The 17,688-nt window shown below is 43.5% G+C and overlaps 1 protein-coding gene across 1 annotated transcript; it reads right to left on the bottom strand.

Moving 5' to 3' along the window:
- Positions 1–7,394: 7,394 nt before the first annotated feature.
- LOC104766113 (clathrin heavy chain 1) lies at positions 7,395–17,267 on the bottom strand. The gene is made up of 30 exons (XM_087487943.1): positions 16,778–17,267; positions 16,223–16,427; positions 15,578–15,666; positions 15,403–15,481; positions 15,193–15,320; positions 14,995–15,093; positions 14,802–14,910; positions 14,635–14,714; positions 14,325–14,552; positions 14,173–14,238; positions 13,511–13,627; positions 13,219–13,416; positions 13,019–13,135; positions 12,865–12,924; positions 12,548–12,634; positions 12,333–12,416; positions 12,112–12,246; positions 11,970–12,032; positions 11,786–11,890; positions 11,603–11,715; positions 11,255–11,507; positions 11,043–11,179; positions 10,681–10,959; positions 9,589–10,591; positions 9,006–9,491; positions 8,736–8,906; positions 8,465–8,650; positions 8,202–8,324; positions 7,983–8,093; positions 7,395–7,893 (listed from the first exon to the last, which is right to left on the bottom strand). Exons 1-30 carry the CDS (start codon positions 16,820–16,822, stop codon positions 7,741–7,743), a joined length of 5,109 nt encoding a protein of 1,702 aa, XP_087344069.1. The 5' UTR covers positions 16,823–17,267; the 3' UTR covers positions 7,395–7,740.
- Positions 17,268–17,688: the final 421 nt, after the last annotated feature.

Genomic DNA, 17,688 nt, shown 5'->3' on the forward strand with positions numbered 1-17,688 from the left:
AAGGATCAAAGAAATTGAGCCAGACCGGCATGCGGAGATTGAGGTCGGCGAGCTTGAGATTGAGGTAGCCACCGAGAGTGAGACTGAGCTCGACGCCGAGAGTGAGATTGAGATCGGCGCCGAGAGTGAGATTGAGGTCGCCACCGAGAGTGAGATTGAGGTTTCCACCGAGACTGAGGTCGGCGAGAGTGAGATCATCGTCGTTGAACGGGGTCGAGAGGTGAAGAGAGGTCGGCGGACAAGGATTGATGAGTGCTGAGGTTGGTTCTTGCGAGATCGGCGGATTGAGGTCGGTGGGACGCTGCACAATGCCCGGAGTTCGGAAAATCCTCATTCTAGGTCGGCGCTTGTCCTACCATTGGGCGAGCTCCAAGGTCAACTCCTAAGATGGGTGTTCATGATGTGCGCTCGCATTCCACGTCCAAGCTGGAGGTAGGCACAAAACTGGAGGTCGGCACCAAACTTGAGGTAGGCGCCAAGCTAGAGGTCGGCACCGAAATTGAGGTAGGCACCTAGGTAGAGGTTGGCATCAAGCTTGAGGTAGGCACCAAGCTGTAGGTTGGCGCCAAGCTGGAGGTCGGCACCAAGCTGTAGGTAGGTGCCAAGAGACTCGAGTGTGAGAGCGTCGAGCATGAGGGCGACAAGCGCGAGAGAGTCGAGCGTGAGAGCGTCGACTGTGAGGGCTGCAAGCATGATAGTGGCAAGCGTGAAAGAGTTAGCGTGAGAGCGTTTGACTGTGAGGGCGTCGAGCATGATAGTGGCAAGCGTGAGTGAGTCGTGCGTGAGAGCGTTTGACTGTGAGGGCGTCGAGCATGATAGTGGCAAACGTGAGTGAGTCGTGCTTGAGAGCGTTTGACTGTGAGGGCGTCGAGCATGATAGTGGCAAGCGTGAGTGAGTCGTGCGTGAGAGTGGCAAGCGCGAGTGAGTCGACTATGAGGACGTCGAGCATGAGGGCGACATGCATTTGAGCGTATGTTTGATATGCAACAAGGCTTTGTGCTTTACTGGAGTAAAGTGGTAGGCGAGACGGACTCGCCATACCTTTAGGTGTGGCTTTTGTGTCCGGCTTATCCTGTTGGTGTTTGGGGTTAGCAAGAACATGCAAGCCGGAGCTTGGCTTATTAGTCCAGGCGCCCTCAAATTAGTGCGAGACTTGCTCGGCTTTTTGCTTGGTTTCGAGATGTATTTTACGGGGCGAGACGTCTCTCGGCTTATCCTGTTACGTGTTTCGAATACCAAGTTTTAGGTTGGTAGTTGAGATGAGCTCGTCGTACCTTTTAGGTGTTGCCCTGGTGTCCGGCTTACCCTGTGGGTGCCCCGAGGTCGGCAAGAGTGTGCAAGTAAGAACTTGGCTTATTCAAACTTGACCGCCTGCTAGCTGAATGCGAGACTGGGCTCGGCTTTTTTTGTGCGGATTATTTCACCTGCATCCATGTGGAACGCGTTTTTAATCGAACACCTGGACAGGGTGACGATGTAGAAGTTGGACACTCGTTAAGACGGACTCGTTCGAGAGAGCTTATTTGACTTAGAGTACTCTTGCGAGTGTAATTTTTTTTTGTAAATGACTTCTTTTGAAGAGTTGATGAGCTCGGCAAGTGAGCGTTCTTTTTTTTTTTTTTTTTTTTTTTTTTTTTTGCTAATGATATTATGATGTTTAACTCACTGTTGATCTTCGGTGTTGAGTTGCGAGTTGGTCGTCGATGTCGAGCTGCGAGGCCATTGTTTTGGTTGGGTTTATGGACAGACCATTGCGTAAAACCAAAATTGTGAAGGTTTGGGGAGCTCTTGCGTGAACCCGACTCCTACGTGGGTGGTTTGTCGTTGGATTTATGATCGGCTTGCAGGTAGTAGAGACGAGCTTGGTAGGTCGACAACATAGATAAGTTTGAAAGGTCAATTGTTTGCCAGATCGCCAAGTATGAATGTTGGGAAGATCAGAGCTAGTGAGGTCGTATCTCGCGATATTGAAGATATCAGAGGGTAGCGAATTGGTTTGGGTGAGGTCGATCTCGCCGAACTGAGCTCGGCGCCACTCTCAGGTTTCGTCAATCGAGAGACACCGTGAATATCCGACGGTCCTTCCTTTGAGCGCGGTATACGATGCATTTCCGGAAACGGACGTGTCGCGAATCGAGGTGACGGATTATGGCAGTAAAATTTCCATTTTACTTATTTATGTCTCCCCATCTCCTCCTTTTTCTTCACTTCCTTCTCTCCATAAAAAGGTAACTTTCTCTCTCTATGCTTTTATTTTTATGCTTTTACTTCTTTCTCTCTCTATTTTTCTCTCCCCTTTGTTTGGTCACACATCCTTGAAGACCTAGCAGCCGCCGCCGCCGAGCTTCTCATGCGGAGATCGTCGATGGTCGGTGGGCGGCGACATACGAGTTTTGCGAGCTCGGCCGAGAAAGGCGATGTGCGTGAATCCGGCCGATCGACGGAGATCGACGGGTCCCAACGGGGAGATTCGGAGGTCGGCGGAGAGGACGAGGTCGGCGAGAGGATGTTCGGAGGTCAGCACCATACGAGTTTTGCCCGCCCGGCCGAGAAAAGCGGCGAGCTTGAATCTGGTCGATCGGCGGGAATCGAGTGCGGCAGAGTGAGCGAGATCGGCGCCCGGATGGTCGGCCGAGAGGGCGAGGTCGGCGCCCGGATGGTCGGCCAAGAGAGCGAGATCGGCGCCCGAATGGTCGGCCGAGAGGACGAGATCGGCGCCCGGATGTTCGGCCGAGAGGACGAGGTCGGCGCCCGGATGGTCGGCCGAGAGAACGAGATCGGCGCCCAGATGGTCGGCCGAGAGGACGAGGTCGGCGCCCGGATGGTCGGCCGAGAGGACGAGGTCGGCGCCCGGATGGTCGGCCGAGAGGTCGGGGCCCGGAAGGTCGGAGATCGGCGCCGTGTCGATTTCGTGAGTCCTGTTGAGAGAGGCGAAGCGTCCGTACCTGGTGGATCGGCGGAGATCGGCGGATCGGATCGAGAGGATTCCGGATTGAGCGGGGTGATCGGCGCTTTTCCGCCGAGAATGGTTGGATCCGGCGAGTTCGGCGTGGGAAATCTCGGATCTTGACCTGGCGTCGGCGAGATCAGGATGAGGAATCTCGGAGCTCGGCCTGGCGTCGGTGAGATCGGTATGGAAGGCATGTCCGAGGCTGGCATAGTTGAGGGCGTTGGTCGACTTGATTCCTGTTTCGTTGATATCTCCCACGAGTTTGATTCCGACGATGGCGACCCAGATCTTAGGATGGGAGGGCGCCGAAACACGGAGATATTGGGAGGTCGGCGTGATTTGAGCAAGTCCGACACTCACGATATTGGGTCGATCGGAGGAGATCACATTGAATTCGACTTTCGGGGGAGAGAGTGGTCGAGAGCTGTGGTCGGCCAAATATCGGGGATCGAAGATCGGCCCGCGTCAAGACCACCATCTAATGGAGTAAATTAAGTGAGTAACCATTGACCAATGTAAAATAACCAAAGAGGAAAGCAGTGAGGTTGGTCGAAGAACGCGGCACGACGACCATGTTGCGAATGGGATCACTTGTGACCCGGTTGGGATCGATGTGGGAGATCGACGAGGTCAGCATTTGTGCGCTCGACGCCGACCTTGACGAGATCGAGATTACTCGCGACATTACTCGCGACACTCGCAAGGTTCGGCCAAGTGACGAGAGGGAGACGGGATATCGGCACAATAATGTGCTCGGCACATCCATGCTCGGCGGCGACGAGCTTGGCGCGACTGATCTCCGAATTGCGGTTGGTTCTGATTTTGATGAAGGCGACGCTGATCTTATGTGTGGAGGTCTCGGTTTTCGGTCATCAGGCGATAAGGCCCCAAGCGAGAGAGATCGGCGAGGGGGTACGGACGAGGTCGGTATTTCGAACAGAAAGGAAGGTCGTCCTTCGACGAGTTCCCGAGTTCTAACGTATACGGGTGGTAAAACTCTTGCGGGAATCCAGCGTGCTTTTACTGAAGAGTTCGCGGCTTATAAAGACGTTTTTGATGATGTTAGTGTCGATAGGACTTCGATAGTTTGGCCAACGACTACAATTTTGCTGATATTCTCGAGTTCAGTGAAGATAGCGACAGCGGTTTTGGTGGGAGTCCTATGGATGTCGTCCCGGCCGAGGATCCTGGTCCTCGTTCAGCTGTTTTGGGTCTTAGTGCTGCGTCGATTGGTGCTAATCTTTCAGCCGGTCCGGCCGATCACGGTCCTTCGGCCGGGACGGCCACCTGCTTCCTGAAACCGGCAGTTTGCTTTGAGGGTGAGCGGTTGTGCGTCAGAGTTGGCGAAATCGACACTATGGGTGAGGGGGTCGGCCAATGGAGGTCAGTGTGGCGTTGTACGGTGCCCTAGAGGTCGTCCCTGTGTGGGTGGCATATCTCCAATCCATGTCGGTACTTGTCTAACCGTTAGGGTGAACTCCGAGGTCGGCTCATAATTGGAGGTGGCAAGGTTGACTATACAAGTATATTGGAGGCGTATTGGGAGATATGAGCGAGAGAGGTCAGCAGGATATTCTCCAAAGAACAAAACCTAGCCGCCGCTCGTCTCTTTTTTGCCGATAGTAGGTCGGCAGGATATTCCGTTGACCGTCGATCGAGATGACCTGATGGTGGTTGGCGGTCGCCCTGGTTCAGCCCGCGCGCACAGACTTTGAGGTCGGCATCATAAGAAACAAATCTGAGGTCGGCATAGGGCCACGAGGGGGAGAGAACTCTACAACGGGGGTCGGCGCAGGCTGCATTCGGATCTTCCTTGGAACAAGATCGAGAGGTTGAGGTTGGCGAGGATGGCCATCATGAGGTCGTCCCCAATCTCGACTTGGGCGGCGACCGCTCTCGAGGTTGGTCTCGAGGTTCGTTGGGTGGAGATGGCTCATAGGAGCAAGAGGGGAGGTCGGTATAATGAGTGTGATTCTCGCTTGGTTGGGAGCGAGGTAAAGGTCGGCTTTGCGACCAGGAGGTGAGATAGGCAAAGGGATGGTTTCAGCAACAAGGGTTTGACCGACGATCGTGATTTTGATGACATTCTTGAGTTTGGTGAAAAGTGGTGGTTTCATGGATCTTTCTGTGGCTAACGAGAGGCCTACTACATCACCCATGGCTGTTACTGGAGGTAGAATGGGCACTCTGAGCGCTCCCAAAGTCGATGGTGTCTCGGTGCTTGTTCCTCTATTGTTGGAGTCAGTTGATTTGATTAAGGTAAGCTTTTTTATGTTGTAGCGAGTGTGTCAAGTCGCTCGGCTGTTCGCATGTCCTGGCTAACGAGACTGTCGATGATAGTCTACATCAGATATTCGAAGTTGTTTCTGCGTTCAGCAAGCAAGGGAGCTGAGAGGGCGGCACCGTCAGTGAAAACTAGAGCCATGGTTTGGAGATGTTGGGCATGTGTGGCAACAAGAGGTTCTGATGGCGTATCGGGCGCTGGTGTAGAGGTTGTGTTGGTGACCAGCTGGTCTGCAGCAGGTCCGGCTTCAGCGTGTGCAGCTACGAGAGGCTCAGAGGACGCGTCGGGCGCTGGTGGAAAGATTGTGCTCGGCAGTGAGCCTTCGGTTGGGCTCGGCAGGGAGCCTTCGGTTGGGCTCTCCAAGGAGTTCGGCAGGGAGCTCAGCGGGAGAACTGTTCGTGTTCTCGTTCGCCCCCATCGCTGTTCCGTTGGCTGCTCCGTTACTTCGTTGAGGTTTTCGCTGGGGTTCATCATGAGTCTTGAAACTTCGAGGAAGTGAGGATCGTCGGTCTTGATTCGTCAAAAGAAGCGCTTTACTCTCGCCCCACGGTGGGCGCCAATTGTTTGTACCGGGGATTACACAGTTTAAACAAATAAAGATATTGTGGGAAAGAGCAAGCAAGTTCTTTTATTAATCGGGGAAAACGTGAGATCGTCACTTAAAACGAGTCGAGATAGAGCTTGTTAGTTCACAAGCGAACTAGCAAGCTTAAAGGGACGAACTGAAAACAAGAATGAATTATACGAAAGACAATAGCAGTTTTCGATGCAAAGTGTTGCTCTGTAGGTATTGTCTGCGGGTCAGGATCCTTTCTCCAATAGATGTCTCGAGCTATTTATAAGCGAATGTAGAGTTAGAGCACTCTAGGGTTTTCTGTGTGAAATCCCGAGATTGTCCTCCGAAGTTGGCCCATTTCCTTCTATCTCTGGTGAGTCTTTGTTGGGCCGAGTTGACATATGGGGCAAAGCCCATATCCAACAGGTAAGATCTGAATGGTGTGTGTTTCTGGGTATTGATTGTATCAGTGGAAGAAGAAGCGTATGAGGAGATTAAAGCGGAAGAGACGAAAGATGAGACAGCGATCTAAGTAGAGTGTTTTTTCGAACAAGCCCTGCCCTGTCCTTTTTTCTGTTTATTGTTTGAATGCTTCGTTGAACCAAATTGTTGAATGTTATGAAAAATTCACTTAACTTCTGATCTATGTTCTGCTTAATTATATGATTTTGAGATGCTTTTTGTTTTGGGATAAAATATGAATTAATGCTCTGAAAATTAGATTCAGGTGATATAACTTTAAGATGAACTGATTGGTTCGGATGTTAATGATGGGGATACAAATTTAAGGAGTGAGTATATTGGTCACAGCTAGCTTTAGGGAGTCTTAATCTGAGAAGGTATAAATCTCCTAATAACAAAAGTAATGATTGTTGTAGCTCTGCTCCGTGTTCCAATTTCTGGTTCAACATTCAAAAAGATCTGCTTTAAATATTGGAGCTTCGTTATCCTACCACTATTGTCTCCTATGCATGTTGATCGCTGATGAGACTCTAGATCATCATATTTCATCTCTCATCAATCAAATCTCACGGCTCCCCTTTCAAATTTCATGTGACTGACTTCATGGGTCATAACTATGGACTTCTCTTACGTAATTGCGGAAGCAACTAATGGATATATATTTTCTTTTTTTACAGTTCACTATTCGGTGTTAGTTTTACTAGCTGGTCGTAAATTTGTATGTCCGTGCTAACCAATCATATAATAAAATATCATGTACGTTCTTAGAAGTTGGTTTATGACTTTGAGAGTTTAGAAGTGGAATAAGTGTATTCAGTTTTAGTGATTAGGAATTAAGTTTTTTCTCTTTGTTCTTTTGGTTGCAATGGTGTGTATAAGGATTTTCCTTTTACCTTGCATATTTTTTTTTCATAGAAATTGTTAACAGTTGAGACGTAAGTCTGAATAACTAAAGGAGGAAAAGTACTAGAAAGGAGCAAAACAGGGCGAAATTTAGTATTTATGTTGATTGAATATTGTCAGAAATAGGGTTATATTATACTATAAACTTTCTGGTAACCAATTAGCGTTTTTAAATTTTGCCGAAAGCAATGGTTATTGTGATTCATCTCACAAGATAAAAGCCAAAAACAAGATGAAGTGTTCGAAGAAAAACTCCAGAATTGCTTAAAATGTCGAAACCTTGAGTGAAAAGAAAACCTCATGAGATAGAATCCCAAAGTAAAATGATAAGACTATTAGGAGAAGTCGCATCTCCTCCAAATATAAACAGTAAAATGGGCTTCAATCAAAAATGACTCACCTAAAACCCCCCCAAAGAATATTACAGAAGAAAGCAAGTTTATTATCCACACATACCTATATATATAATAAAGCGAAACCAAAGAAGGAAACATTCCGACGATTCCGGTCAAAGTTCTGTAGTAGACGAATACCACCATGGCAGATTGCACTACTATGAGATTTCACTTTTTCCCCCTATGGTCTTAGTAACCACCCATCGGTGGCATTCCATATGGTGGCATTGGAGGCATTCCTGGCATTCCGCCCATTGGTGGTGGCGGACCATACCCACCACCTCCCATTCCTGGCATCGGTGGTGCGGGTAAAGCAAGTGGCAATAATTGGGCGTACATGTTCTGTATTCGAGAAACAGAAACAAGATATAAGTGTGTATATAATGATTTGTTTTTATAACATTTTACTGTATGATGCCTGAGTGTAGTACCTGTTGGGACATGACATCCTTCTCTTCCTGTTCTTTGGCCTTCACCTCTTTTTGTGCCTCCAGCTTGTCCTTGATTAGCTCATCCACTTTCCCAGAGTATTCTCGGATAAACTGCAAAGAAAAAAAGGACAGGATAAAAGAGAGTTGATCTCTTTAGCGTTAGTACGGTTCCTATCACATCAAGTAGAGAGTATCTGAGGGATTTGGATGATATATTACCTGGAGGAGATACGGGAAGGCAAAGTCGATCATATTGTTGATCCAAGCAAGTTCTAGAGCAACGTCTGGTCTGATTAAGTCATAACAGACAAAGAGACATGTAGCAAAGCATTCCTTTTTCCCCTGTATAATCAGAGCACAACATACAACCAACGGGAATTAATTTCATATTCAATACCAATAGTCTGTTTTCCCATATACTGTAAAACCTTAAAAATAAATTAACGGCTTTCGCTGTAAACCTGCTTGAAACCCATCCATACCTGTTCAATGAAGTAGACGAGAAGTTGTTCCGCAAGATCATGGTCGCCAGATTGTGAAGCAGTTTCCATACAGTCCTTGTACATGTTATCTTTCTTTGACAAAGCAATCGATTGCTTCCATCTACCAGCTTTCTTGTAGATATAAGCAGCCACACGTCTCATTTCGACAAGCTCGTGTTTCTCAATCTGTTTTGCACCATCCACATGAAGATAAATTAGTATACAAGGGAAAATATAAACGTGTTCTCGATAGATAGATTTACACTCTTACCTTCTGAGCGAGACCTATCTGGTCAAAACTGTCATGCAAATCGATAGACTCGCGCAACCTGTCATAGTCTTCTTCTTCTACGTATATCTCATTCAGAGCTTCATTTACAGCAGAGACATTGTTGCTCTGAACTGCAACCATGTATGGTTTGATAAGGCGCAAGTGACCAGCCTGAGATCAAAAACAAGAAAAAGAATCATCAGAAATTGATTGTTAAGCCACTGCTGATAAGTTTTAAGGGAAAGTTTAAATCTATGGTCAGCCTCTAACCTTGCGCATAATATCAACGACACGCGTGTGATCTAACCGCAGAGCAAGCACATTGAGAAGATCGTTGATTATATCAGGATGCTCTTGCAAGTAGAAGTGAACGGCCTTATAGTAAAGCTCAACATTTGCAACCTTGGCAACGATGTCTTTGAATTGCATGTGCTCCCATGCTTCAGGAGAATGGTTCATGACAGTGGTTGCAGCATTATCAAACTCATCATATTGAATGTAAAGATAGGTAAGTTCCTGCCAATGCTGTTGTTCATCACAGGCCCGGATAAGCTTGGGAATATTGAGGCGAGTTGAGAACAATTTGATGTGTTCCATAAGCTTCTCATAACGATATCTGGCGTACAGTACACCCAACTCGGTGAAGATCCCCATGTGAGCACGTTCCAGACCAAGTCCACTCTCCATAAGCGAGATCAATTCATTGAAGCATCCTCTGTTCTGGTAGTACTCGCTCACTTCTTCCAGGTCATCTACCTATCAAAGCACAAAAAGATTACAGAAAGGCATACAAAACTGAAAACTGAAAACAATTTAAAAACTTCTCTGGAGCTAGGATCAGGTATTTATCCACCTGTATGATAATGTTAAGTCCACAGATTTGAGCAAGTCGGAATTCCTCAGCATCAACACAAGCAAAGCAGACTTCCTTCCATGTCTTTGCACTGTTTGCTTTCCTTGCAGCATCAACAGCACCTTGGAACTGTTGCAACTTCACAAGTGTGACGGCTAGCTTGGCCCAATTCGATATGAATGCATAAATTATCTTTGCAGCCTCATACAGAGCTTCGTCATACAAGCGGTCACCAACATTTTGAAGGTTAGCAACGTTGGGCATCAGAATAAATTCTTCAATCTCACCCAACCTTTCAATCTTTGCATAAGCATAGATGAGCTCGCTATCCACCTTGGGTTCCTTCACCTTCTGTCTAACCATCAGAAGGTATCTGACCAAGTCATCATAGACATTAGTATCTTCAGAGGCACGGATGACCTCCAGGAACTGAGTGGCATCATCAGCTCGGATAAAGGACTCAATAGCATCACTGACTAGTCCATCCCTGAGCTGAGCCTTAGCCACTTGACTCCAAACAGAATCTTCTTCGACCCGGAAAGCAAATTCAACAGCACGTTCAATGCTTCTGACATTATCCAACAATACATTGACAGCCTGAACATTTAAGTTAAACTTCTTGAAAATCGCAAATGCTTCCTCGTACAATTGCGCATCAACCGCCACTTCCCCAACAGCTGGACCATCAAAATTATCCAGCCTGTTAATGTAATCCATAACTCTAGACGGATCTGCCTTAATAGCTGTCAGTATAAGCAGATTTTGCAGATTGAAATTTCCACTGAAGGCAGAATTTTGAAGCACAATTTTTTCAAGAAGCTCAATAAGCTCATGCGGCAGATCAGCAGTCATGAATGCTTTAACAGCTGCAGAAACTTGCTCTGGGCTCTTGCTTTCTGGTAAAGCAGTAGACACAACTTGGTCAATAAGTTGCCTCCTATATTCATTTTCTTCCGTAAGAACCTTCTCCCAGAGGTCACCATCCATCCTCTCCACTACGTACCTGCAGTTGTAAAACCGTGAATAAGCAAGCAGTCTACAAAGTAACCAGTGTGGAATAAGTAACAAGTCTGGTAAGAAATGATCAAATACCTGGCTTGTAACTTGAACAAAGAGTTCTTGTTGGTGACATTGATGAGTTCCTCATCACATTGTCCTCGTCTGTATGCCACAACAGCCAGAGTGGGATCACGTTTCTCGCAGTACTTACCCACAACCTTAGAGTCGTAGTAAGGATTGGTGGTCAGGAAATGCTCAGGATTGTTATTACTGTCTATGATAATTTTACCCAAGGCATTATGGACATGCACATCTTGGCTTCCCTCACTAACTAGATGCTCTAAGAACTGAGTGAGGAGCCGGAGTCGATTTCTGAAAACAAAGATACATATTAGAGCCTCCGGAACAAAGAGCATATATATGAACAGACACAAGATGACTAAAAGGCTTCGCACCTCTTTTCACATTCCTCGACAAGGGGTTCAACAGGAAGTAATGAACGAACAGAAAGAATGAGGCCTTTTATAAAATCTTCAGGGCATTCGTCATCAAGCAACTGCCCCACAACTAAGGGAGCATTCCCAGGATTCACCTTCAAAAGAAATCACACGTAAATAGTGAATGAAAGTTCTACCGTATTTATCAATAGTCTTAGGATACTACTTACCTTCTGAACGTAACCTTCAATATAACGCAGCATGTTGTTTGTGTAGAGGTAATGAGTAAGATCAGGCACAAAGCCGAAACGATCACAGACATTTATCAAAGGTCGGGCATCAGGAAGCTTAGCTTCCATCAAAAAGTTCTTCGTCTTTTCAGCATCATAAAAGTTAGACTCTCTAGTCACACGCTCAACCTCCTTTATTTGACCAGTCTTGGCAGCTGCTTCAATGTACTTGAAGTGAATCTCAGGATCCTCACTATAACACAGAGGGAAGACATTATACGTCATCAGGATACAAATACAAGGATTGTGCTAGTTTGCAGGAATGACAGCAAGTTCTTGATAAATTACCTCATACTCAAATATGAACCTAGGAAAAAGTACAGCCCTTCGTATGACTTAAATTGCTCAAAGAGTTTAATGCATGATTCAACACCAAGTTGCTCACAGTACTCCTTGCAAGCCTACAAAAACATGGAAACATCAGTTTCGGATTAAACAAAAATTCATCTGTTACCACATTACAGCACATACCTGAACGATTATCTGAAGGTTGCCTCTCAGGTTGACCAGCAGAAGATCTTTCATGCACTCCATAGCCCACTCGCTAGAAAGAGTACCGAAAAACTCAACAAGAGCCTGTATAATTGAGTAGAGAGATATTCAGCAACTCGAACAGCAAGGAGTTTAGCAAGCAATATTAGTTCAAAGGTAATACCTGTGGCTCAATAGCATGTGTGTTCACAATTACACGTTTGATATCAGGTAACTCTGAGTAATGCTGCCCAAAGCAAATGGAAACTTAGTTAGAGATGAAAAAATACTCTATCTATTAGGCCAAGAAGACATTGAACAAAAACCTTTAAGGATTGGATGTAAAGTCCAGCCTTTTCACAAAGCTGAGCAACACGAGGCCGGTCATAATGGCTGAACATCCCATTTGCTAAGATTGCATCAGCCACATTAGGAAAGGTTACCAAATTGATCTCCAAAACCTGTGTTGACAGTGCACTAAAAGGTCTTAGAAAAGAAGGTAACAAAGAAAAGCACAGAGACGTACAAGGTTGCAACTCTTTTCAACCTTAGTTTGCAGAAAAGCATGCTCAGGTAAATTTGGCTTCAGAACATCTAGAAGGAACGCAGTCGCTTCACGGATCAAATTTCTCTGAATATGCAAAATTATAAGTAAATTAATACAAGATACCTCTAGTAATAAATAGATTCAGTATACAGATGCCGAACAAGTAATGAGCTACAAATACTGATGTATACAGTATATCCTACGTGTTCACCTACCTGAAGGAAAAGATCAGTGATAGTGTTGTAGTCAACTGGACAACCTCCTTCCATTTGGGACATCATTAAAGCAAAATTTACTGCTCCCTGCAATTTGCAGATAAAAAAAAAAAGATTTTTGAAATTTTACAGGGCAAAATTAATCAAGAAGAATCAATTTATGACTCTTCTTCTGATACATTTTTGAAATTTTACAGGGCAAAATTAATCAAGAAGAATCTATTTATGACTCTTCTTCTGATACGGAGCAAGAATCTCGTAAACTAGTCCTTCCATGGTTTAATATGTTGCAAGTATCAAAAGTGCACCACACTAACCTGAGGATCCGTACGGAGTATTGTTTGCAGAAGAAACATGTAATCAGGTGTGTACCCAACCTAAAGTCACAACATGAAACAATGACACTTCTTGAGCACAATGACCTTTAAGGTAACAACGGAGGGGGGAAAACTTTAAAACTTAATTTTTTACCTGCTTTGAATAAATCAGTATCTTGTCAAACTCCCTTCGCTCTGCAAAAGCTGCAACGACTTTTGGAGTAGCTCTAGCTTTGATGTATATTTTTAAAGCAAGGTCATTATCAACAGTCTGGAACAAAAAAGATTACCGTTACAACATACTAAGGGAGACATAGGAGTAGTTTTAAATGAAAATCGTCATTTTAAGATTACCTTGACAAGGTCTCCGAGTTCTTCACTGCATTCTAACTTATCCTCTGCCAACCAGTTTTCCAAGAGGTTCTTCTTGTTTTGATTCACAACAAGCCGAGATAGTTCCAAAGACTCATATGCATTGAGCTTCCCTCTAGTCAAAAGGGTCCCAAAATACTGTAACAATGGAGGAGTTTGCCCTGCTTGTACAGGAACACTCTGCAAAATTGTATAGTGTAATGTTGTAGTTTCAACATATCATAGTAGACAACAAGTTCACAGACGATTCTTTGTTTGAATATGGAAAAGATACCTGGAATTTAGCCACCGTATCAGGTGTCCGTAGAATACCCTGAGGAGATTCAGCAGCAAGCTCGGCAGCCTCCTTGTACTTTGTTTGAGCAAATAACTCTTGGAACCGCTGGACAACCTGTAACATCCAAAATGAATATAAATTTGCATAAAAATATGGGATATTTACCAAGTGTTCTAAAGTTACTAGGGTTTTATCAATGGTTTAAATATGATCTAGTCTGTATCTGTATAAGATGTCTTAGGAGTTTGGAAGAGGTTTATCATCAAACTCCTTAGGTTTTCGTAATCCCAACATTATCAGCTACCCCCTCCGTTTCAGATTAAGTGTTCTAGCCTAAATTTTTTGTCTCAAAACAAGTGTCATTTTATGATTCAATGAAATTTTGATATGAAATCAACTATTTTACTCCTATTTAATATTAACTAACAATGTGACACAGAATAGAAATCGAAGAGGCAATTGTTTTCTAGGGATATAATAGAACATTTAATTATTCCTTCATTTGCTTGAATATGTGAAAAATGATAAATGACACTTGATTATACGGAGGGAGCCTTAAATATCAATTTCTAACTTTCTACATTATTGGCATTTATCGGCAATATTAACTTCACCAAGAAATAGACCCACACATCTGATCCAAAATAAATATCCCATACCAGATTTTCTGCACCAGGGAGGTTTCCCCTCTTAGCAAGATTGACAGCAAGCTCCAAATTGTTCAACTGTGATACAAAACCATAGATTTCTTAGCATGTCAGGATGAATAGATAGATTATATAGAGAAAAACAGAATAAGAGATGAACATACTTGACCACTAATAAAAGGTATTATGGTGGCCTCATTTACTGTTGCCAAAAGAACTTGTCCTCGCCTATTAATGGCATAGAAACCCCCAGCTGCGGAAGCTTCAGATGTTAAGAAAATGGGGTCCGGACTAATCCGATTTCTGTAGATAGCAGAAGCTGTCTCTAGATCATACACAAACAGCAGGCCAAGCTTGGTGATGACATATATCAAGTGAAACTTGTGAGAGACCTGCCGGGAAAAAAAAAGTCGTGTCATGAATTTACACAAGAAAATTACTGAAGTTAATTGAACATCTAATGCAACTACAAACCTGCATGGCCACAGGAAAATCATCAGCAAAATCTGGAGGGAAAAAGAGATCTGCCTGCTTTTTAGTAAATGATGGTTTTCCTGAAAAAAATGACGCCCACTTTTAGACATCAGACGAATACCAACAACCAATAACCATGAAAATAAAGAGCAGTTAAGGAAGCTAACCTGGTTGGGCACCAAGCTCAATGACATGCAACTTTGATGTTATCTGCCCAGCATTAAAGCTCTTGCTTGCAAAGGATATAAGAATAGAAGGATTTTCATTCCCAGGGACCTACCAACCATTAATAACGTTGCTTGTTATACTACATTTTAAGATCCGACCATGAATAAACTAACAAAAGAACCACATAGTTACCTTAAACTGAGCAAATGACGCAGCATGTGCTTCAAGGGCCTGGCTCCGTTGTTGATCCACAGAGAAAAGCTGCATATTTCCCTTGACCAGTTGTGGTCTCTACAGAAGACAATAATGAAACGATCCAGTCAAAAATGTACAACATGACTGCCCTTATGATGTCTTAATTCAACCTAATACGTGGTGAAGGAAACCTACCTCAGGAGAGCCAGGAGCAATTCCAATCAAGACCAACCACTTTTCATTAGGAGAGCACTTATAGTTTATAATTTGATTGTTTGCCAAATTGGCCGTTCTGTCAAACATCTTAACTGGCTCAGAATCACCTGGAAATATCGGGGGAAAAAATGAGAAACAACATATACATGATGATATGAAGAAGAGGACAGTAAGTTAAAGATACAAAACCTTCAATCGACCAATGATACACAGAAGTTTGTGTGACCAGCCCCAGCATCTTTGGTGTGATCCACTTCCAAAAAGCAACCTATAAAACATGGGTGAGACCAGTAAAATCAGAGACTGTATGAAATATACAACATGAAAGATAATTGGGTTACAAATTGTTTGATTTAACACTCACCTGCTCAGGCATCTGATGTGATTTCAACTTTGATTTTGCTTCGATGTTAAATATTTGTAGATGATCCTGAGTAGTTCCTGGGACTTGAGCTATATACGAATTTTAGAAAAAAGTGAGTAACAAAGTAAGCAAGATATAAGTAATAGACAATATAAGGAAACATCAACACTAAACTAGAATTTCTAATTTAACTTCACTAAGCTTGAGACACAACACTGCCACGAGAATATAACACATGTTGGAAAACATGGAACTTAACACTGATATTTTCTACAACATTAAACATGCTATCAACCCAAGTCCCGAAGAAGAGTACCGGACTAAAACATAAACTCGATGACTGTAGCTACGTTTTCATACTGATTTGATAAATAGATTTTCTATCAATTGATGTATCACAACATGGTCAGCGTCATCTAAACTTCAAATAACTAAAAAAAACGTTCTATCAAAATAATAAATAGCATAAGTAGTTAACAAAAATGAAGTAGAAGTTATCAACGGTAATTCTGGAGAAAACTTCAACAGGAAACACTTATGGGTGTTATAACTGATAATACACTTCAAAAGGAAACTCGTAAGGGTGTTATAAGTGATAATACGACGCAAGTTTCTTTCGATTGAAGGAAACAACCGTTAAAATACCTTTTAAGGCAAGGATCCTAGAGTTTGGGTTCATAAGAGCAGAATCAGCAGTTATAGGTCTCCTTAAAGGCTGCATCGGCATATTCATATCGATAATAACAACACTGTTCTGCGGTGCAGTCTCCCGTACACAAATGTACTTGTCAGACTCCATAGTAACATTTGTGAAAGTGATGAATTGTTGGTTGATCCCAATGCTCGGAAGCTGGAAATATACCAAAACAAAAAAAACGTCAGTTTGGGCATAGTTCATTAACTTAGTTACAAGATCCGAGTAACTAAGCACACTGCACAACACAATAACTTCGAAATACAGGCTAGATACATTCAGGTAACACAGATCTGAGCGTACGTATATAAAATCTGATCATAGAGACAATGGATCATAAACTGACTAAAACATACACCGATCGAGTAGAATTCAGAACTGGAATCAATCATATAACAGTGTGAGCAGAACCAAATCGTAAGAAATCAGAGAGTACAACTACAGATACAAGTTAATCGTCCAAAACTTTCAGCTCGATTTACAAAAGGAAAAAACGGAGAACTCACCGTTAGGACCTCCTTCATGATGATGGGGGCGTTAGCTGCCGCCATGTTTGACCTCAGATCGCGGCAAGAGAACCCGGGGCCAAAATCAGATCGACGGCCGGGACGGGACCGTCAACGGCCAGGAGAGAGAGAGAGAAAGAGAGGAGCGATGCGAGAGAAACTAAAGAAGATTTGAAATCGCAGCCAGATCTGAGGTAAGTGAAGGAGAGAGAGGTGATGGTGGTGGTGGAAGATAGAGATTCCTTTTTTTTTTCTTTTATCTTTTTCGTTTTTGAAAGTGAGAATGAGGAAAACAGCGATCCAATCGGAGTCACTCGTCGAATATAAGGGTGGAGAAGGAGACGACGTGCTACAAAGCTTTAGTGCCTGAGCTGTACGATGTGCTTTTTTTTTTTTTTGGCCTGGATCGTTTTCGGGTCGGGTTTAGAACCGCGTAATCAACGGGTCGGGTTTTGTCACGAAGCAGTACTTTTGGGAATTTTATGAGTATGTTTTGAGCAATGGTCAATAATAATATATTAATATTTGTATTTTTGATATGTTGATTTCATAAAAAGACTGTTTGCATGTCGATTTATATCTTTTCCATTTGAAAATTTTTATACAAAAAATAGGAACGAAGTTTGAAAGAACATTAGGTATGATAATAAGATAAAAAGTTTGCTTTGTTCCACACCGATATCATATATAGTTATAAAACTATTTTTACGTTTTAAAGTAACACTTTCTTTTTTCACAGTCCAAAACGTATTATATGATTTTCTATATGGTATGAATAATCTAGTAAAATGTCAATTTCTAAATATGGAGGTAAATGTTATACAAAAGTTTCTACTATTTCGTATCGAGTTTATGTAGACCAAAAATTTATAATATGATCCAAAAATTATTAATCTTACGCATTGATTTAA

The sequence above is a fragment of the Camelina sativa genome, chromosome 1, assembly GCF_030686135.1.
Source record: "Camelina sativa cultivar CO46 ecotype springtype chromosome 1, ASM3068613v1".
Classification (NCBI taxonomy): domain Eukaryota; kingdom Viridiplantae; phylum Streptophyta; class Magnoliopsida; order Brassicales; family Brassicaceae; genus Camelina; species Camelina sativa.

Coding starts and splice junctions, on each gene's coding strand:
- LOC104766113 (XM_087487943.1), bottom strand. CDS start 16,822: ATGGCGGCAGCTAACGCCCCCATCATCATGAAGGAGGTCCTAACG. Junction 16,428..16,777: donor TCATGAAGGAGGTCCTAACG/GTGAGTTCTCCG, acceptor GTATATTTCCAG/CTTCCGAGCATTGGGATCAA. Junction 8,325..8,464: donor TCGTCTACTTCATTGAACAG/GTATGGATGGGT, acceptor CTGATTATACAG/GGGAAAAAGGAATGCTTTGC.